This window comes from Hibiscus syriacus, unplaced genomic scaffold, assembly GCF_006381635.1.
Source record: "Hibiscus syriacus cultivar Baekdansim isolate YM2019G1 unplaced genomic scaffold, ASM638163v2 tig00111402_pilon, whole genome shotgun sequence".
Taxonomy (NCBI): Eukaryota; Viridiplantae; Streptophyta; class Magnoliopsida; order Malvales; family Malvaceae; genus Hibiscus; species Hibiscus syriacus.
This window is the reverse complement of record NW_024063082.1, coordinates 6,852,225-6,874,436: the sequence shown is the minus strand read 5'-3', so window position 1 is coordinate 6,874,436 and position 22,212 is coordinate 6,852,225. Positions and strand designations below refer to the sequence as shown.

Below are 22,212 nucleotides of genomic sequence, written 5' to 3'. Positions count from 1 at the left end.
ATGCTTGTGTTTTGCAGGTTTATTCTGTCTAATTATATGGCTACGTTCAAGATTTTGGTTACTTATGAGCAGGTAATTATGGAATAACCTGACTCAAAATTGTTTTGTATTTTGTCTAAGCATGCTAGTAAGACGTTTATGGTTGCAAAGTTTGCATGGCAATTGAACAGGTCTTGAAGCATCAGATATGTTCACTTTTAATGACTTCACTGCGTACCAACTATGAGGTAACTTCTCTTGTCTCGCGTGATAAATCTATGTCCTGCCTTATAGAGCTTCTGCCCCTCTTCAGTTTCTGTTTTAGATGTTACACGTAAGATATAATTGTGGTTTATGTTCTCTATTTTCAGTTTTTATTTTTTTCCTAACCAGTGAATTTTTCAGATTTAAATTTGAACTAAACCTAATATATATAAAATGTAACATCCATTTTTTTGTCTTTATGGATAAGGCTTATTGTATTGTTCAGTAGCTTATTCAGTTCCCCAAAAGATGACATGAGTTTTCCCCTAGTCAAAACCAACTGCTACATGTAAGAAAGATAGCAATAATGTGCACGGTGTGAAACACCAGCTGAATCTTCCTTTTCCTCTTCTTTTCCTTCATCGTCTAAGATCTATGTATTGATTTTCAATGAGCTGGATTAGGTTCATTGTGTGAAGAAGTTTTGAAGTAATCTATTTATCATTTTTGCCAACTTCATGTATCTCCATGCATTGATGGCAAACTATGCAATGTTTACCAGTTGTTTTTCTATGAGAACTGGCTCTGGCAACGAATATATCATAACTGTTGTAGTTGTAATTGCCACTTACAAGTTGCTTTTTAGCCTAATTGGAAAAGCTTTCTCTCTATGTTCTGAACGTACTCATGTATTCGATTGAGCATTTGTTTGAATGGCTTATGCTGCAATTTCGCAGGGACATGATCCACATGTGCTGCATACTGTGCTGGAAGTCTTGCCGATGTTATGTCCGGCCGAGCACCTTTCTTCAATGTGGCTCATTCTTCGGCGAGAACTCTTACAATATCTTCCAGGCCAAGATTCTTTTTCACCGAATGAGGAAGATTAAGCAAGCCAAGGCATCACTGGTAACCATATTCCAGGTGTAGAAGAGACTTCACTGAATCACTGCAGTTGATCAGAAATCTCTATACCTAATTAAAATACCGATGTTAAGGAATTTATGTATTGTTTCACAGATGTTCATGTAAAAGTGAAGTATGAGGCAAACAATGGTACTTTTTCTTCCACTATCCGAAAGGCTGAAATTCTATCTCTAACCTTCGTTTCTTCTCCAGCTGCAACAGTTAATAGCCCCAATTATTTATTAGGCGACAAGCTTATTCCTGTTCTGGTAGATCTAATGCTAAAAGCTCCACCGGCCAAAAAGTATATCATTCTTAACAGAAGTTATCCAAAGACTTGGAAGGTATATGATACTCTGTTTTCTGAACACTCATGTTCTACTGCAGCTATACTTTTCAGTTACCTATCTAAAATGGTTGCTGCTGTGACAATATTCCGTTTTACTTTTCTTTTTTTCAAGTTTGAAGGGAAGTAATAAATATTGCATCATTTTTCCCGATAGAATCTGATGTTGGATAATTGTATATGTTTCGTTTGTTTGTTACTGAGTTGGAAGTAATTATTTAGTTCATTCAATAAAAAGGATTCATTTTGTTAGGTCAATGACAACAAGGAGAGACGATCTAGATGGTTCACTTTGGAGATTAGCTGTTGAAGGCTTCCACCGGATCCTTGTTGATGGTGTCAGCAAATTAGCTTTGGAGTGTCGACTGGATTCAGAAATTAGTAGACCTGCAAGATTGCGCATATGGAAAGAGATTGCAGATGTCTATGAAATATTCCTAGTGGGTTATTGTAGCAGTGCTCTTCCTTCCAATTCCAACAACGTGATAGTTCCCGCGAAATAGCGGTTTCGTCGTCGACCGAGTTACCCGCTACACCTGCAATAGCGCCCGCGACAACATCAATAGTACCCACGACGGCCACAATCACGGAAAACCCGAAATGACCGAAAACGCGATCGCAATTTGAAACCCTGCTCTAGAGATGACCATAGTAAACATTCTGAGTGAGGAGATTCTTAAGTCTCCAGTTGATGCTCCTATTGAGGCAAGCAATCCCTATGTTGCTCTGACTCTTTATTTTCTTGAAGTACCCGTATCCGATGCATATATAGACATGAGATATCACCCTTTGAAGATTCTCCAGATGCACTAAAAAAGAAAGAAAAATTGAGTATAACCGTGTCGGACACATACCTGAACCGGACACTCAGTTACTCACCCCAATCTGAGTAACTTAAAGCAATTCTCTATGTTTCTATTCGTCTCGTGTTTTTATTTTCATTTAGACCACTTAGATCGGTTTTACTTGGTTGAATAGGATAACTGTGATGAATATACTTTGAGTTTGAGGGACAAAGTATGCATGGTTCATCTTCATCGCTTTCCTAATTCTTCTGTTTATAACACAGATTCTCCAGCGGCCTGTTTCCACATTGGATCGTTGTGCCTCACGCACATGCTCTTTGCCTGTTTAAACTGTTGAACTTATGCCGTTGCGTTGTAGTGGGTTTTCCTTGAAATGCTTACAGGCATTATTTTCCCTGAGCTATTAAAGTGGTAATTTTTTACTTTATAACTGATTTTATAAAAGCTGACTACAATCTCGTTTGCATAATGGCATTCATTTGTATTTAAATGTTATTTTTATTATTTCTTTTCAAAAGAGAAAAATGTCCGTATGTCTATGGTCATTCCGAGAACCTTTTGTATTATTTTATCAGTAAACAAGAATGCAGCATTTGAAATTGTTAAATATTTTGATATTTGACTGGTGTCATGAGCTAGAGTTCATCATGTTTCTATTTTCCCTGTGAGCATCTCTTACATTTTGAATTAATAACCTTTTCACCATCCTTTAATCATCTGTAGGCAACTATAATTTCTGTTTTTTATTCAAAAATCTTGATATTTTGTCAACATTCTTCTATCTTCAATGATGAACCGGAGACGGATAATTGGAGTTCTACAAGATCTGAGGTCAGCAAAATTGCAATCATGGTACTAATGACTAGATGCGAATGCATCTTGAATAGATTTTTAGTCGACGAAAATGATCTAGGTAAGCATAGTTCCATATTCCATTTGTAAACAAATAATCAAATTTTAACTTGTTTTACTTTTGGTTCACTTGCTGCTACCAAATATGAACCCTAATTTGGTTGCCCCGCACGTGATCGTCCGCTACCGACAGCAAGACTCACGGAAGTAAGTTTTGTCCTCCATGAACTGGCTCACATGGTGATTCATGCAGACACTGCGTCTATTATTCCTATATGCCCGCATCTGAAAACTGGCCTAGCCGAGGGCAACCCAAAAAAACGATCACATCTGCTGCTTCTTTTTCCCACCCTCTGTGAACTAGTTGTATCAAGGTACAAAATTTTGATAATTTACCTCATTCTAAGTTACTTCTCCATTCAATAATTTAACTACGTTCCTCGGATTCGAGTACGACTGTGTCTGGCACGAATATGATCGGTTATTTCGAAATTTTTTATATATTTAAAGGGTTATTGGAAGATCATATTTCAAAGAGTGAGCAACATAGGATTTTATTATTCCTGGTTCTTACTAAAGCCAAAACCCTAATCGATTTGGATGACAGGGAAACTAGAGTGAGAGAGTTGGTACAAGTTTTGCTCAAACTCATCGCCAAGGAACTCACATTATAAAAGGTTAACACAGGCTCTTGAGAACCATTTTTTTATTTTATTTTATAAAAAGCAGATATTATCACATGCTTTTTTTGTATTAATGTAATCATAGTCACGACATTATATTAGTTTACATTAAGACAAGGCCCAGTTTTGTTCTCGGGGATGATTCTTGTGTGTACTTGTTACTATTAGTTGTCATGCAATTAATAATAGTTGCATAATGCATAATAATGGTTCATAATGAATTATAAGTTGGCAACAATAACGGTTCATAGTTGGCACTAATAATGGTTGAAAAGTGATATGGTAAAATTACACATTTTAGTCATTGTACTTTAGAGTATTTACAAGATTAGTCCTTAAGCTTCAACTATAAATACCATAGCTCATTTAGCTTCAAAACCATCCCAAAGCATTCTAGTTTTCTTCCAATACTAGAGAGAATTTAGAGAGTTTATTGAGAGTTGTTTTCTCCTTTTTATCAAAAGAGAATTATCATTGTTTTCTCCTTGGTAGATCGAGAGAAGTTGTAATTCCTATTTTCTCATAGTGAAATTCTTCTACCGTTGTCCGTGGTTTTTACCCTATATTATTTAGGAGTTTTCTACGTAAATTTTGTCTCTTTTATCTTCATTTTTATTTTCTCAAATTATCAGTTGCGATTTTGCTCTATCCGATAGGCGTCTTCCGCAACAATTGATATCCGAGCTAGATTAGAGTGTGTAATATCTGTTTATTGTCTTTGTGGTTGCCACCAAAAGGTGGATCCTCCAACATAAGAAAGTAAGAAGTTATTTGTAACACCCCCAACCCGTATCCGACCCGGATACGAGTCCGAAGTGTCACATTGACTTTTCAAATCTTGACTCTTAAGAAAAATCCCGGGAAATTTAAAACTTTATTTAAATCAAAATAAAGACTTTATCAGAGTGCTCGTACTTAATGACTTATTACATGCCAACACTTTATACATAACCAAATACATACTTTGTCAAATATTTCTGATCTGATCTTTTGGTAAGGAAATCTGACCTGTCTTGCTCCGCATCACTCCTTACTCTTCTCGAAACCTACGTGTGAAACAATCACACGTTAAGTCGAAGACTTAGTGAGGCATAACAACTTATAATGCACTTTAAAACATATATTGATACATGCATGTTCTGTTCTATCATGTTATAGCAATTCCATGCATTTTTCATATCGTATAAAATCATATCAGATTAATTGCAGTAAATACATACATACACATAATTCATCATTAACAGTTTATCATATAATCACATACTTTTTCAATCAAACACTATACACACATAACATCATATCATTTCTATAGCATTTATCATACCACTAACTTATATTTGTTCATATCTCTGGATTAGCCCATGTACATATGTGAGAACTATCGATATGTGAGTCTATAGAGGTTGTGCACTATGCTGTCACCACAGCTCGTATAAATGCACCGAAGTGCCCCGTAGAATTGCACCGTAGTGCCATATAATGATGTCCATAAGGACCAAATAGAATTCTTTAAGAATCATATACATATGCTAGGGATCAAGTATGTGTCTTTCCAGACTTCACACATGTTCCAAAGAATATACATATGTCCCGAAGAACCGCGTAGAATTGCACCGTAGTGCCATATAATAATGTCCATAAGGACCACATAGAATTCTTTAAGAATCATATACATATGCTAGGGATCAAGTATGTGTCTTTCCAGACTTCACACATGTTCCAAAGAATATACATATGTCCCGAAGAACCGCGTAGACCCTCGACTCTTGGCATGCCAACTATACCCCTAGCTCTCATGACACATAACATGGGCGTTATCATTTATTTCATTTCAAATATTCACATAAACTTGTAATTCACTTTCACATATCACTTATCACATAGCTTCTTTTCATATGATCACATAGTCACGTAGTTCACTTACACGTAGATCATTCCCATATAATTCACATGTCACATATGTCATGTTTTCATATAATTTCTATCATTTCTCACCCAATCACCTTTATTCATGTACACATACTCATCATATCTTGTTCACATATGATCATATACTTCATATAACAGATAGGAACACTTTCACGTAGCTTATAATCATAGGTTTTGTCTCATAACATATACTTGTTTTCACATATATATTTCATATCAATTCTTATACCATCACATAATTCCTTTAACATACATAACATATCATGTAACATTATAATAGAAATACTTATAAGTCATATCACTTAGAGCACATATACTTATAGTCACATTGCTATATCTTAATCTTATGCCTTCTCTTAGACATATATATATATATATATATATTCACATGTTCAGGCAATCCACCATTTCATCACATAATTGTGTATTCATATAACTCATTCCATTTCATTTCATATCTATCTATATATATATATCCTCAAGATTATCCTAATATAAATCATATAGCACTCTTATATTTCGTATTCATATTCATCTAGGGCAGACTTATAAACATATCTCACTTCTATTATTTCTCTATATATAATCTAATCTGTTTACTTAATTCAATTTCATATAACTCCTATAATCTTCTCATATAACTTCATAATTTCTATCATACAACCCATGTGTTATAGTTTTATTTAAACATATGAATCTTTCCCATCTAGCTTATCTTATATGTTCATCTTATCATTTATGTTCAAATCTCCTAGTTAGTGTACTATTCTCACTTCATCCTATAGATCAATATTATCCAGCTTATTTCACTTATCATATAATAATAATTATATTTTACTATGATCACATAGTTTATATCTAATATAATTCATAATCTTTCTTATGGAATTACTTATACTTTATCATCCAACACATAAAAGAACAGATCAATCCATATAATCAAGCATACATACATGCATATTCCACTCATGCCTTTAATCATGAATTCATGTGTAACACTTTAGGAAATAGACTCATCGCAAGTCTTATTCCCATCGCACATCGTATACTATTGAATATGCACTCACCTGGCCTCACTAGTCAATTCCAATCTCTTATCTTTCCCCTTGATCGATCTTACTTGTCAATGGTTCCGGAACTCGTTTAAGCTCTGAATCTACATAATTATACATTTTAAGGCAATTATTAGATACCTACACCTTGTAATTTGATACTAGCAACTTAAACGAACTTATTAAACCCATATTCCCAATTTTCCTTTAGGGGGAATCGGTTCCCTACTGAGGGGGTATCGATTCCCTCATGACATTCTGGAAATTTTGTCGTTTGAAGGGGTATCGGTTCCCCTTGAATGGGTACCGATTCCCCTTGCCCAGAAATCATATTTTCAACCCGAAAATTACTTCATTTCCCCTCAAACACTTCATATATCATCCCCTTTTCATTCTTAACTCTAGTACACATACTTAAACCAATCTATATTCATTTATTTCATCTTAAACCTCAAAATCCTATATTCCATACGAGATTCAAAAAATCATACCAAATTTTCAATGTGTTCTAAATCCAATTCTAACACTTTATACTTCTTAATTAGATTGATGACAAGTCAAATTCATCCTTAGAATTTCAAAAACCTTTCTATATCAAAATTTCATTTCTAATCTTTTAATAGAAATTCCTTTCTAATTCTCCCTTCTTGATGTTTTAAGTTTATACAAGCTTTCCTTAAGCTTATATAACCCCCAAAGATTCAAAACCAACTTATAAATTCCAGAAATTAACAGTTAAAAATCAAACTTACCTTTAAGCTGGAGCTACGAGAAGAAGAAGAAGAGAGCAAGAAGAAGGCTTCCAGAACTCTCCCAAAACCCACGTATCTCACCTGTATTTAAAGGAAATACAAAATATCCTTTAAGCTGAAAAGACTAAATTGCCCCTTTAATTATCCATCTATGCTATTCAATCCATCATCAAAATTCTTTACTTAAATCCCAATACTTTTAACTTATTTCAAAATTGAGCACACAGTTTCCAAAATTTACATTTTAGTCACTGATCCGGCTTTTGGGGATGTTACATTATTACCCATTCTTTGAAGGTTCCAGAGAACTATTCACGATAGTGAAATAATGGGAGTTATCCGTAACAGAAGCTATGACAACGAAATTTGATATTGAAAAATTTAATGGGAGAAAATTCTCATTGTGGAAATTGAAGATGAAGGTCATCCTGAGGAAAGACGGCTGTCTAGCAGTTATAAGTGAAAGGCCGGTAGATTTCACAGATGACAACAAATGGATCGAAATGGACGGAAATGATATGTCAAACTTTCATCTAGCATTAGCAGATGAAGTATTTTCAAGCATCGAGGAGAAGAAGACAACTAAGGAGATATGTGATCATCTCACCAAACTATAGGAGGCCACATCGTTGCATAATAAAATTTTCCTTAAGAGAAAATTATACACTCTTCGTATGTCAGAATCTACTTCAGTGACGGAGCACTTAAACACACTGAACACGTTATTTTCTCAGCTTACATCCTTAAGATGTACAATATGAGAACAAGAACGTGTTGAACTTCTACTTCAAAGTCTACCTGATTCGTATGATCAACTCATCATCAACTTGACAAACAATAATATCACTAGTCTAGTCTTCGATGACGTTGCAGCTGCTGTTCTATAAAAAAAATCGGCGCAAGAACAAGGAAGACAGACACGTAAATCTGCAACAAGCAGAAATGTTGACAACGATGAGAGGGAGATCAACAGAACGTGGCCAAAGCAGCAGTCACAAACATGGTAGATCGAAGTCGAGGAGCAAGAAGAATTTAAAGTGCTATAATTGTGGAAAGAAAGGTTGCTTGAAGAAGGATTGTTGGAGTCTAAATAAAAACTCCAATCCACAAGGCAATACTGTAAACACTTCAGATGATGGAGATGCTCTATGTTGTGAAACGTCAACTACCGTGGAAGGTAGAAAGAGATATGCAGATATATGGCTCATTGATTCGGGAGCAACATATCACATGACCTCAAGAAGAGAATGGTTCCATCATTATGAACCTGTCTCAGGAGGATCTGTGTATAGTTGCAATGACCATGCCTTAGAGATCGTTGGCGTAGGAACCATCAAATTGAAGATGTATGATGGAACAATCAAAATTGTTTGAGATGTACGGCACGTGAAAGGCCTAAAGAAAAATTTATTATCCTACGGATTGTTAGATAATAATGCAAGCAAGATTGAAACACAGAAAGGAATCATGAAGGTGTTCCGTGGAATGCTTGTGGTGCTGAAAGGCGAAAAGATAGCTGCAAACTTATACATGCTGAAGGGAGAGACTTTTCTAGAAGCAGAAGCCTCTGTTATCTCATGTAGTTCAGATTCTGCAATGCTATGGCATCAAAAACTTGGACACATGTCAGAACAAGGAATGAAAGTCCTTGTGGAACAAAAGCTACTTCCAGGCTTAACAAATGTAGCACTTCCTTTGTGAGAGCATTGCATAACAAGTAAGCAATTCCGGTTGAAATTAAACACGTCAAATTATAGAGGCAAAAGTGTTTTAGAATTGTTTCATTCTAACGTATGGCAAGCACCAGTTACATCCCTAGGCGGAGCAAAATATTTTGTCTCATTTATTGATGACTACTCCAGGAGATGTTGGGTGTACCCTATTAAGAAGAAGTCAGATGTGTTTTCCACTTTCAAAATCTTCAAAGCGTGGGTAGAACTTGATTCTGGAAATAAGATCAAGTGTTTCAGAACAGATAATGGAGGAGAATACACAAGTGAAGAATTTGATGACTTTTATAGGAAAGAAGACATCAAAAGACAGTTCACAGTGGTGAACACTCCTCAACAAAATATAGTGGCAAAGCGGATGAACAGAACCTTGTTAGAAAGAACAAGAGCAATGTTGAGGGATGCAGGCCTAGAAAAATCATTCTGGGCAAAAGCAGTCAATACCGCCTGTTATTTGGTGAATCGAGCTCCATCAACTGCAATAGAGCTGAAGACACCAATGGAGATGTGGACTGGTAAATCAGCTGATTATTCAAACCTCCATATATTTGGAAGTATTGTGTACGTGATGTACAACTCCAAAGAAATTTCAAAGCTGGATCCAAAATCTAGGAAATGCAAATTCTTGGGATATACTGATGGTGTAAAGGGGTATCACTTGTGGGATCCCACTGCCCGTAAAGTGATCATCAACAGAGATGTTATCTTTGTAGAAGATAAACTACAAAGAAAAGAAGAAGATAATAGCGTTGAAAAGTCAAAGACTACACAGATACATGTGGAAAAAGATGTTGAACAAGGAGATTCTTCTGAAGCAGAACCAGCACATGATGAACAAGAACCAGAGAGTTCTGAAGCTCCAACAACTCGTCAATCAGATCGTGTGAGAAGACGTCCCAATTGACACTCAGATTATGTTATAGAAGGAAATATTGCATACTGCCTTTTAACAGATGACGGTGAGCCATCAACATACCAGGAGACAATAAACAACTCAGATGTTTCACTATGGATGATGGCGATGCAAGAAGAAATTGAAGCCCTTCATAAAAATAATACATGGGACCTTGTGCCACTACCACAAGGAAGGAAGCCAAATGGTAACAAATAGGTCTTCAAAATCAAGCGAAAATGGAGACGATCAAGTTGAGAGGTATCGTGCAAGACTGATGGTCAAAAGATATGCTCAAAAAGAATATATTGATTTTAATGAAATCTTTTCTCCTGTGGTTCGACTAACAACAGTTCGAGTAGTTTTGGCAATGTGTGCTATATTGGACTTATATCTAGAGCAGCTAGATGTTAAAACATATTTTCTTCGTGGAAATCTTGAAGAAGAAATTTATATGCTCCAGCCTGAAGGTTTTGAAGAAAAAGAAAAGAAGAACTTGGTTTGCAGGTTGAATAAATCTTTGTATGGTCTAAAGCAGACGCCGAGGTGTTGGTATAAGAGATTTGATTCCTTCATTATGTGTCTTGGATACAACAAACTTAATGCTAACTCTTGTGCTTATTTCAAGAGGTCTGGTGATAACGATTTTGTTATATTGATGTTGTATGTGGATGACATGTTGGTTGCAGGACCCAACAAAGATCATATTGAAGAATTGAAGGCACAACTGGCTAGGGAATTTATATGCTCCAGCCTGAAGGTTTTGAAGAAAAAGAAAAGAAGAACTTGGTTTGCAGGTTGAATAAATCTTTGTATGGTCTAAAGCAGACGCCGAGGTGTTGGTATAAGAGATTTGATTCCTTCATTATGTGTTTTGGATACAACAAACTTAATGCTGAATCTTGTGCTTATTTCAAGAGGTCTGGTGATAACGATTTTGTTATATTGATGTTGTATGTGGATGACATGTTGGTTGCAGGACCCAACAAAGATCATATTGAAGAATTGAAGGCACAACTGGCTAGGGAATTTGAAATAAAGGACTTGGGATCAACAAACAAGATTCTAGGGATGCAAATTCACCGACACAGAAGTAATAGGAAGATTTGGCTTTCGCAAAAGAATTACTTGAAGAAGATCTTGTCAGGATTCAACATGCAAGATTGTAAGCTAATTTTTACCCTCTTCCTATTAACTTCAAATTATCCTTCAGTATGAGTCCTAGCAGTGAATAAGAGATGATGAATATGTCTCGAGTGCCATATGCATCGGCAGTGGGAAGTTTAATGTTCGCTATGATATGCACAAGACCAGACATTGCACAAGCAGTGGGAGTGGTTAGTCAGTACATGGCGAATCTAGACAAAGAGCATTGAAATACAATAAAGAGGATCTTGAGATACATTAAAGGGACCTCAAATATTGCATTATGTTACGGAGGATCAAACTTACTTGGTATGTTGATTCTGACTATGCAGGGGATTTGGATAAAAGCAAATCTACTACATGATATGTGTTCAAAATTGCTGGTGGAGCTGTAAGTTGGGTTTCAAAATTGTAGTCAGTTGTGGCTACATCCACAACAGAGGCAGAATATGTAGTAGCTACACAAGCCAATAAAGAAGCAATTTGGTTGAAGATGCTATTGGAGGAGCTTGGGCACAATCAAGAGTATGTATCTATGTTTTGTGACAGTCAAAGCGCCTTGCATCTAGCAAGGAATCCAACATTTCATTTAAGGACAAAGCACATACGAGTTCATTACCATTTCATTCGTGAAAAGGTGGAAGAAAGGACGGTAGATATGCATAAGATCCATACCAAAGACAACATAGCAGATTTCATGACGAAAGCGATCAATGCTGATAAATTTACTTGGTGTCGATCCTCTTGTGGCCTGTCAGAGACGTAAGCAACATGATGGTACAAGGTAGAAAGAATGGTGTGAAAATATGATTGTTCCAATCAAATCTTCAAGTGAGAGATTATTAGTTGTCATGCAACTAATAATAGTTGCATAATGCATAATAATGGTTCATAATGCATTGTAATTTGGTAACAATAATGGTTCATAGTTGGCACTAATAATGGTTGAAAAGTGACATGGCAAAATTACACATTTTAGTCATTGTACTTTAGGGTATTTACAAGATTAGTCCTTAAGCTTCAACTATAAATACCCTAGCTCATTTAGCTTCAAAACCATCCCAAAGCATTCTAGCTTTCTTCCAATACTAGAGAGAATTTAGAGAGTTTCTTGAGAGTTGTTTTCTCCTTTTTATCAAGAGAGAATTATCATTGTTTTCTACTTGGTAGATCGAGAGAAGTTGTAATTCCTATTTTCTCATAGTGAAATTCTTCTACCATTGTCCGTGGTTTTTACCCTATATTATTTAGGGGTTTTCCATGTAAATTTTGTGTCTCTTTTATCTTCATTTTTATTTTCTCAAATTATCAGTTGCGATTTTGCTCTATCCGATAGTCGTCTTCCACAACAGCTACATGTAGAATTTTTGGTAGTTAAATTTTTGTATAGAAAAGAAAAGTGTTTATCATTGACAAAACTTGGAAAAGGAAAAGGAAAGTCAACTTGTCTTCTTCACCTTCATTTGCATATCCTTGAAATCAAACACTTACTTCCGTGACATATTCTTCAACTTGTCTAATGAGTACTTGTTGTTACATGCAGAATTCTTAATCACTTTTCTTTAATAGTCGGGTCATTAAAATGTATTACCTGTTTGTAATCTTTTTTAGCAATTGATAATGCATACACATCTTGCTAAAACATTTGGTCGAATCCAGAACATCAAGAGAGAGTGACAATCTCTTTAACCACTAAGACCATTCAATGGATTCGATTTCTTATGTATTTTAGTTTTTAATGTTTTATTTTATCAAAATATTCTTATTTAAATAAAAATCGTTAATTATTTATTATTAATGTGATATATTTCACATGTACTAAATAATGATGATGTGAAATATATCATGTGCATCAAGTGATGATATATTATATCAATAAAAATATTTTAATTCTTTATTTATTAAATTAATATTATTTGTTTTTTTATTAAATTATTTTATCTAATAAGAGGAGGATATGTATTATCATATTAATGGTGAAAAAAATTACAAGTGAGGATTCAAACCTTGTTGTTACATGCAGAATTCTTAATCACTTTTCTTTAGTAGTCGGGTCATTAAAATGTATTACCTGTTTGTAATCTTTTTTAGCAATTGATAATGCATACACATCTTGCTAAAACATTTGGTCGAATCCATAACATCAAGAGAGAGTGACAATCTCTTTAACCACTAAGACCATTCAATGGATTCGATTACTTAAGTATTTTAGTTTTTAATGTTTTATTTTATCAAAATATTATTCTTTAAATAAAAATCGTTAATTATTTATTATTAATGTGATATATTTCACGTGTACTAAATAATGATGATGTGAAATATATCATGTGCATCAAGTGATGATATATTATATCAATAAAAAATATTTTAATTCTTTATTTATTAAATTAATATTATTTGTTTTTTTATTAAATTATTTTATCTAATAAGAGGAGGATATGTATTATCATATTAATGGTGAAAAATAAAAAAAAATAAAAAACTTTACAAGTGAGGATTCAAACCTTGTACCCTAGGAAGGAAGTCTGATCCTAATCACTAGATTAAGTTAAGAACTCGATATTTTCGTCAGTCTAAGTTTATTATTATTTTTAAAATATATATTTATTAAAATTAACATTGATTATAATATTGTCAACATTTGAGGTTCATTCTTATAATTTAAATACGATGAGACGTAATTTGTACCAAAGTGATACTAATGAGTTCTATTGCTTCTCAAATTTTAATTTCTTATGTGTGAGTGATAAGATGACACTAGTTTAAGTTTCTTAATAGTAAAATTCAATTTTTATTAATATATTCACATAAAACGATAAAAAAAATCATAATCCACTAAAGAGTTATTTAAAAATTCAAACTGATGTCATCTTGTTATATCATTTGATTTTAAAAAGTTAAATTTAAGGTCCAAAATAATATTAATTGTCATCAATTAAATGTAGACAAAAGTTTATTAGTTTGAAATTGTTTGAGGGAATTTCATAGGTTATTATTGCTGTAATATAAGATTGAATCTATTGAAAATATGTTTTAGAAAAGATAATAAATTTAAAGTATCGAGAAATGATAAAAAGGTCATTCGATGATAGCACTTGAATTTTTGTAATATTTTTTTATTTCTTTTATAATACCAAGCACTTCCCATTATAGCTTTTAATAATATTTTGTTTTTTATAATAATTTCAAATTTTTTTAATTTGTAAGTAGATATTTGAACTTTTTAAAATAATCAATAATATCTTCTAACATTTTAAAATATTAATTAAGTCCATCTATGATGTCTAGTATGTTCATATCGTGGATTCTCAAATTAATATAATTAATTGTCACATCACTATTTTAATAATCAACAATAACTTTTATCGATCAAATGACGACATTAATAATTTTATTAGAATACATGGATAAAAATACTCGTTAAACCTAAATAAAATTTATATGTAATTTCTTTACAACTTCACCTACAATCACTGTTAAATGAATTTTATAAAATATTTTCTTTCACCAACATTGTGATGTCATAAAATGGTAAAATCTAACCTATCACTTTTTGGAAAATAATTATAACATTTATTGCTGTTTAACAGATAAATTTTTAATATTTTATTTATTTATATCCGATTAATCATTAACCTGATCAAAGATACAATTAACTTAGTGGATTTACTCGCTTGGTAAAGATAAAAGGTAACTCCCATCATTAATTAGAGTTTCAAAGACAAGGAGCATGGCAAAAAGAGATTACCAGTCACAATGAACTGCTATTGTTTGACAGATTCACTAAAACCATTGCAAAAATGAGTTTATAATTTATAGATTAAAAGATAGAAGAAGAATCGGATAAATATATCCACTTTCGCCTTATTCATATAATCAGGTAAAAGAGATTACAAGATAAAGTGACGCGTAGAGAGCAAAAGTTTTATACTATGAAATTACATAGTATTTGCCGTAAGATAGGTAGAAAAATATGGTTCAATTGGTGGTCTTGTTGTTCAGCCTAGCAGCCGTCGCCAGAGAAGCCGCCACACCCACCGGACGTGCCGTGAACGTCTGATCACACCTCATCTCTGCAACACTCACCTCTTCTGCGATATCTTTTGTTACTGTGTTATCTGATGGCAACTTCTCCATTGCATTCTACAATTCGACCGACACAAAATTTTAATAATATGGTCTACTTATAAAATTCTAAAGGAAAAAGTAAATTATCAATAATAAATATTTAAATTATATAAAAATTTAAATTTTTTAGAGGAACAGTAGACCTCATCAGCCATCTCGATCTATCTGCTCGTTTTATATATATTCTGAATATTTTTTTTTAGTTTGGTACTACTACGGGTGCTTTAGTACTCACCGAGAGGATATCACTCAACTTGATCTTGTCCTCTTCTCTAATTGCATTGGCATTGTGAGTGGCAGCTGACTGAGCTGCAGCGGCAACGCCTCCGGGAATTATGTTGCTACGGCCGGTGGCTCTCACTTCCGCCGCCTGTATTGCAGCTGCATCACTCCAATCTACCGACTTCGTCCCTGCTGTAAGAGCGGCTGCTTCGAGTGCTTCTCCGATCGTGATTAGACTTCTGGAACCACCACTCGGTCCAGAAGCCGAGTATGACAATGGAACTTCCTGGCTATATTTCCCGATAACCTGCTCATCACATGAATATATACATATATATTCAACTGGTTATCACTTATCAAACAAGGGGATGATTTATATTTTAATTTTTTTAATCAATCCTATTATTTCTTCAAAGATCTCTACCATGTCAATAGATAAATATAAATCATGCAAAAAAAATAAATAAAAATTTGGAAGATTTAAATGAATTTTAGACTGTGGATGCCTCGTATATATGTTCTTAATTACCTTATCATCAATAGACTCTGTGATTATACGTTTCCCATCGAGATGAGTCTCTTCGACAGTAACAGCACTGTGGACATTGACATCGTCGGGACCGACGAATCCAGCCCTCTCGTTCATCATCGCCGCAGATTCCATAGCGGCGGCGGCGCAATCCTTATTGGTTTCGCCGAGCAAGGCATTCTCCGCTATCTGCATCATGGCGGCGTCTTTAGGCGCCACCAGCTTCTCCGCAAGCTCGCCTTGTATGTCGAATACATCTCCGTATCTGATCGCTTCTTCTTCAGGCTTCATATGTTGTTGCTGACTCATTTTTTCTTTTTATGGGTTTCGTTACTTGCAAGAATTTGAGAAATTCAATCGAGGAAAGAGATGGGGAGAAGTTCGTTAAATTTTGTTTTATACGTGCATGGGGCATGCAAGGTTTGGACACGTTTGTTTCGGGTGAAGTGAAACATGGCTAGGAAACAGATGAAAACGGTTATCGGGTTCGATTTCATTATTTACACATGCATAAGGATGATGACTTTGTCTAGGGTTAAATGGACTTTGTCTACGTTCTAATAAATATATATATTTTTAAATTTATTGAACAATGATTATTAATTGAGCGTAAATAGTTTACTTATAAATCTTATTAAATATTTATTTTATCTTTAAATAGATATTTTATATATTTTGTTTTAATATTGTATTATGTATGAAAAGATAAAAATATAATACTATACGAGCCATTGTGGTAGTATAGTAGATCATCATATGAGCACAATTAACTATTAATATAACAGTCAACTAGTGACGGTTCACCTTTATTTCAAGTTTAAAAACTGAATTTTCTTCGATTAATTATTTTTTTATTGATTATACCCATCTTGAAATTTTATTTGTGTCTGCCCTATATGGAATTTTTATGCTATTAATGCATGTGTATTCATCCTAAAAAATATTTCTAGACCCGTGAATGTGATCAACGATTATTTTTATAAGTCAAATGAGAAAAACAATATAATTGAAAAGTTTAGGACTAAATTAATATAATTAAAAAGAAAGGATACAATTATTGATTTAGGACAACTATAAGGATAAACCCCTTAAACCAATAATTTTATATAAATTAATTGATCACGTATTTGATTTTAAAGGAGTTATTATTATTTTATTTATTAAAAATATAAAAAAATTATTTTATTATTAATTATTATTTGTAAAAACAAAATTTTTATTCTTTTTTTTCAATTATATAGTGTTTAGTTAATTATAACACCAACTCAAATGCCTTTCAAGTTAACCAGAGATAAACGGGCTTTTGATTTGAGTTGGCGGTAGACTGAAGTCTTAAATACAATAGGATCCTTTAAAACCCAATCTTAGCCCATTAACTTCAAATCGTAGGGTTTTAGTTCTAACATACAAGGCCACGACCACGAAACCCCGAAGGCAAACAGAGACGGAGAAAGGAAGACAAAAACCAATGGAAACGAGAAGGCTAACAGCGGAATCAACTCCCATATTCCAAGAAGGAATAAGCTTAATCCTCTCTCGGTGGTCGGCTCTAACCGCCGCCGTCGAAAACGAGTGGGGCGGCCGAGACTCTCGCATCAAAGCCAACATGATCTGCTCCGACGTGTTATCCTTCTTCACTGAATCCAACGGTCCATTTTGTTTTATATATCTTAAGATTGCTCAATTTTCTTTTTCTGTTTTTCTGAATTTCAATAATTAAATTTGATTATATTTCGGGTCCATTTATATATATATATATATTGTTTTTAATCTCAGCCGAGCCGCTTTATATAGACGATTTGGAGAATGTTTTAGAGGAAGGTTTGCTTAGTCTTAATACGTTAGTTGAAGATGGTAGCATTGAGGAGGTATTTTTAATTCTTGAGTTTGTTCTTGGTTCCATTTCAGGATTTTTCACGTTATTTGAATATATATTTTTGTTTAATTGTTATAACCTTCAAAATTGTGCCTCTTGTCATTATTTTAATCGAATTTTGTAATTCGTTCTTCACATGTCGCTGTTGCTATAGCTCATTATGAACTTCTGTAATATTTTGATTAGGTGTAAGTATGAATTCTCTTTTTATTCTTTTGGAGTTAAATTTACTAGCTAATTTATAACAAGTGCAAGTTTTGGATTACAACATTTTGAAGTATTCTACTATTCTTTATAGTATTCATCTATATCTGTACATATGTTGCTTTAAGCATATCCTTGGTAGACTCATGTGGATGTACTCCTAAACTCAGAGTCCAAGTAACTTAAATATGTACTTACTTTTGTCCATTGTTCAATTTTTAATTGTTATTTACCCTAAATAACCATATTTGATGCACCTTGGACACGTAATACATGATAAATATTTGTGTTCAACACTGGATCTTGAGTTCATATAACACAGCAGTTACTTTTATAATTATTTTAGAAGGTTTGGGTTTATGCTTTTTATTGCTTAACAATAAATATTATATTTCTTCAACTTGTTACAGGTGGCAGAGAAGTTAATGATTATGCATGAAGAATGTTTAGAAGGTAACTATCAATCTATTGAAAAACTGAGGACTACGAATCCTCTACCAGTTGCTCATGTCAAACCGGTAATTTCTAGTTATTCAAACCCCTTTTTGCACACGTGTTTTGTAGAAGACAATATACTACAGAGTACTTTCTTTATTGGATTTTACTTATATTTATCCTTGCTTGTTTTCCTGAATTTTGTTTTCAGTGATTAATATAGCTGTGTTGAGTGTTGAAATGTTGAAGATAATATACTATATTCTACTGTACAGGGAATTTTGATTTTGTTTATCATTGCTTTCTTGTGTTTTTGTTTTCGATGATTCGTATGACTATGTTGCATATTAGGAAAGTCCCATCCTATTAGTCATATGAAGAGAATTCTTGGATTGTTTGGGAACTCTCAAGGGTGTGAGATACCAATTATTGTGTGAGCCTTTGAATGAGGAGGTGGCAGTCTTTGACATATATTTATATTATTTTTTCTCTCTGCTAGGATTTTATCTATATTTGAAGCTTGATAGAAAATTAATAAACAAAAATATAAAAAGAGAAAAATGAGTTCTATAGTTCATGCTATAATTACTAAATGAAAGAGAGAGAGAGAGAGAGAGAGAGAGAGTAGCCTATAGTTTGGGATTACTTCAACTTTTCACCTTTCAATCCCTTTCTGTAGATAATTTTCTTTTGAAAAGGTACAAACACACAGAAAGAAGGCGTACTGTTCCTTAAAGGTGTTGCAGATGTGAATTGAAACAGACTCTGATTAGGGATTTGCTTTCCTGAGGGAAAGGCTCGTGAGCTGAACATAGGCTAGTCTATTCGGTTGTGGATCCCTATAGTTAGAACCAGAACTTTGGTTCCTACTGAGTACATTGGAAGTGTAATCCTCAACTGAAAAAACAATGGAAGCCGTAAATTGTGATGGAGTTGTCTTGGTGGGTACACATGATAGGAATCAAACCATAGCTTCAGTTGGTCGAGTGGGGGATAGGCTACACGCATTTTTTCATGCCATATCTTGATTTAGAAATGCCTTGGCTTTTCTTCATTAGGGTGTATTGTATTATCAGAAATGGGAAGTTCTACATTCTGTACTACTGAACCCCTTGTGGGTGAATTACTGTTCTTCGATGGACTGTATAATATGAAATCGTAAGGTTTATGCTATATACGGCTGATCCCCTTTTTGGTGAATTAACTTCTTCAGTGGGTTATATAATCTGAACTGGAAAGGTTTATACTTTATACTGCTGAATCCCTTTACGGTAAATGACCGTTCTTTGACTTTAAATACAATGTCATCTCATAAAATAGTAACCCCATTTGCATGGTGGATTCCTTGCTAACAAATTAAATATTACCTAGCGATTGTTGTGGATGAAGAATCCGATGGCTGAAATGGTATGCTTTGTGTTAACTCGTTTTACTTATGTATCCATATTTTATCCTAGTTTACCGAGGATGACGAGGACGACGATGAAGATGATTGCATGGATGCGGACAATGCAACAACTATGATGACAGATGTACCGAATTCGGATCTGACCAGTATGCCAGTAGATGAGCCAAAACCAAGCCAGGCAGCTGAAGCAGAAGATGGTTGGGTAGTAGTCTCATCTAGAAGAAACAAGGGTGGGAGGAATTAAATTTAACATTATTTAGCATCTTCGTATTTCTCTACTCATATTCTTATATGGGTCTTCAATAGATCTTTCAAAACAATTTTGGAAATTGAATATATTTGTATTTGTCACTCGCTTTTTCCGAGTCCTGTAATATTTTCTGTTACTCACATTCCAAGTTTGAGGAACAATGAATTAATCCTTCCGAAGATGAGTACAAGCTACAATTTCAAATTTTGCATTATTATAATTAGAATCCGAAAATTAATATTTTTTACATTAATAAATTTTATTAAAAATAATTTACTTCAACAAATATTCTAAAGTTAATAAAAATTCTTTTAAAAATTAAAGAATAAAGAAAAGCTAAAAAATAATGGGAAAAGCTAATTAATATTAAAAATTTATAATATATTATACTACAATTTTTTGTTGGGTTTGTAATATTGATTATATATATTTAATTTTTTTATAAATTATAATTTTATTTTATTGATTTTTAATCTTTAAACTAATAGTATAATTTAGACTTATATATTTATGTTATACATACTGTCGATAGAAAGTAATTAATGTTGTGGTAAAAAAATAAATTAAAAGTTTTAGCCTTAGAATTTGAGCCCTGTAGTGACCAACAGTGATGGTGGTAAATGACGATTGACAGTAAAATATTTTGATTTAAATCAAGAGTCAAATTAATATTTTATCTAAAATTTATTATTAAAATTATATTTTATTTAAAGTTTAAAATTAAATTTTTTTATTACAATTTTTTTACCTTATATTAACTGTTACAACACAATTAATATCTCATGCTTTTTAGCATTGGGAATAGTTTTTTTTAATAAAATGGTCACGGTTAGTATAATGACGGAAACGAGATTCGATGAAACAAATTGAAATGGTTTGAGTTAATCAATGAAACTCTTCGCCATTTCCCAAATGTGACACACCAGATGAGGGTCCCTCTTTCATGAAAAAAAAAACAAAAAACAAAAATATAACCTTTTAAAAATCCCCTTTTAGTGCTAAATGTGACCATTTCGAATCTAATGGTGTTTTTTTTTGCTGTTCAACGTACTCATCCTCTTTCAAGTTTTGTGATTTTTTTTAATCAAATTTCTCAGTCAAATTTGCTTGTACGAGGGGTGTAACATTGTTATAATCGATGCGTGCGTATAACAACAACCAAAACAATTCTTACCTAGGAGGAGAGAGAAAGGGAATGTTGCTACTAATGACCATTGGATCTACAACTTAAGAGAGATGAGATATATAATCCGAAAGTTTTTAATCATTTGCTATAGAGATTGTTAACTATAAATTGTAATATATTTTATCCAACTTAAACGTTTAGTGGAATGAAAAATACCACGTTCGGATAACATAACACTATCAAATCTAATAAAAATTAAACAACTGTAAAAACACATCTGAATTAAATCTAGGATTATTAGAAACTTATAAACATTTTAGAAGATAAAAAATCAAATTTCTGGAGAAATAAGGATTGATACATATGTAATGGTATCAATATTACATTGAAGTATAACTATAAATTTTGCATCCAATGTTTGAAAATTTTCAATAAAAACATAACAATAATACCTTTAATATATCGATAAATTTTATATTTGATTTCTCAAAAATCAAATATAATTAGAGAGTATTGTCGCACTTGTTATGGTTCGATAACTTCATACCATAATGTATAAATTTGATACTTTTAAGGTAACTTTTCATGCTGTAAATCAATAGAAAATTATACGAAAACATATTATAACCTAAGTTGGAGAATTTCATACGCATAATACGATATATGGCCCAATTCATCCATTAAAAAAACTTATTTAATCAAGATTTAACATGTAACACTCCAATTTAGGGGCTAAATTTAAGAAATTATAAAGTGG

The 22,212-nt window shown here is 33.1% G+C and overlaps 3 protein-coding genes and 1 pseudogene across 3 annotated transcripts; 3 read left to right on the top strand and 1 right to left on the bottom strand.

The window, feature by feature from the left end:
- Positions 1-1,187: 1,187 nt before the first annotated feature.
- On the top strand, positions 1,188-1,938 carry LOC120161491 (annotated as a pseudogene).
- Positions 1,939-2,069: 131 nt separating this feature from the next.
- Positions 2,070-3,803, top strand: LOC120161758 (protein MON2 homolog). Its single transcript, XM_039171968.1, has 5 exons — positions 2,070-2,140; positions 2,505-2,642; positions 3,022-3,154; positions 3,266-3,467; positions 3,701-3,803. Exons 2-5 carry the CDS (start codon positions 2,583-2,585, stop codon positions 3,765-3,767), a joined length of 462 nt encoding a protein of 153 aa, XP_039027899.1. The 5' UTR covers positions 2,070-2,140; positions 2,505-2,582; the 3' UTR covers positions 3,768-3,803.
- Positions 3,804-15,255: 11,452 nt separating this feature from the next.
- LOC120161490 (late embryogenesis abundant protein D-34-like) lies at positions 15,256-16,504 on the bottom strand. Its single transcript, XM_039171720.1, has 3 exons — positions 16,157-16,504; positions 15,641-15,934; positions 15,256-15,420 (listed from the first exon to the last, which is right to left on the bottom strand). Exons 1-3 carry the CDS (start codon positions 16,463-16,465, stop codon positions 15,256-15,258), a joined length of 768 nt encoding a protein of 255 aa, XP_039027651.1. The 5' UTR covers positions 16,466-16,504.
- A 1,035-nt stretch (positions 16,505-17,539) lies between these two features.
- LOC120161845 (pre-rRNA-processing protein TSR2 homolog) lies at positions 17,540-20,351 on the top strand. The gene is made up of 4 exons (XM_039172053.1): positions 17,540-17,805; positions 17,933-18,024; positions 18,647-18,754; positions 20,129-20,351. The coding sequence occupies exons 1-4, from the start codon at positions 17,625-17,627 to the stop codon at positions 20,321-20,323; spliced, it is 576 nt and encodes a 191-aa protein (XP_039027984.1). The 5' UTR covers positions 17,540-17,624; the 3' UTR covers positions 20,324-20,351.
- The last annotated feature ends 1,861 nt before the right edge of the window (positions 20,352-22,212 follow it).

Bases quoted from the DNA above. Each gene is read 5' to 3' on its own strand.
- LOC120161758 (XM_039171968.1), top strand. From the start codon at position 2,583: ATGCCGTTGCGTTGTAGTGGGTTTTCCTTGAAATGCTTACAGGCATTA. The intron at 2,643-3,021 runs TATTAAAGTGGT...CAACATTCTTCT, and splicing joins AGGCATTATTTTCCCTGAGC to ATCTTCAATGATGAACCGGA. The intron at 3,468-3,700 runs GTACAAAATTTT...TTTGGATGACAG, and splicing joins TGTGAACTAGTTGTATCAAG to GGAAACTAGAGTGAGAGAGT.
- LOC120161490 (XM_039171720.1), bottom strand. From the start codon at position 16,465: ATGAGTCAGCAACAACATATGAAGCCTGAAGAAGAAGCGATCAGATAC. The intron at 15,935-16,156 runs GTAATTAAGAAC...TGTGATGAGCAG, and splicing joins CAGAGTCTATTGATGATAAG to GTTATCGGGAAATATAGCCA. The intron at 15,421-15,640 runs GTGAGTACTAAA...GTCGAATTGTAG, and splicing joins AGTTGAGTGATATCCTCTCG to AATGCAATGGAGAAGTTGCC.
- LOC120161845 (XM_039172053.1), top strand. From the start codon at position 17,625: ATGGAAACGAGAAGGCTAACAGCGGAATCAACTCCCATATTCCAAGAA. The intron at 17,806-17,932 runs GTCCATTTTGTT...TTTTAATCTCAG, and splicing joins CTTCTTCACTGAATCCAACG to CCGAGCCGCTTTATATAGAC. The intron at 18,755-20,128 runs GTAATTTCTAGT...ATTTTATCCTAG, and splicing joins CAGTTGCTCATGTCAAACCG to TTTACCGAGGATGACGAGGA.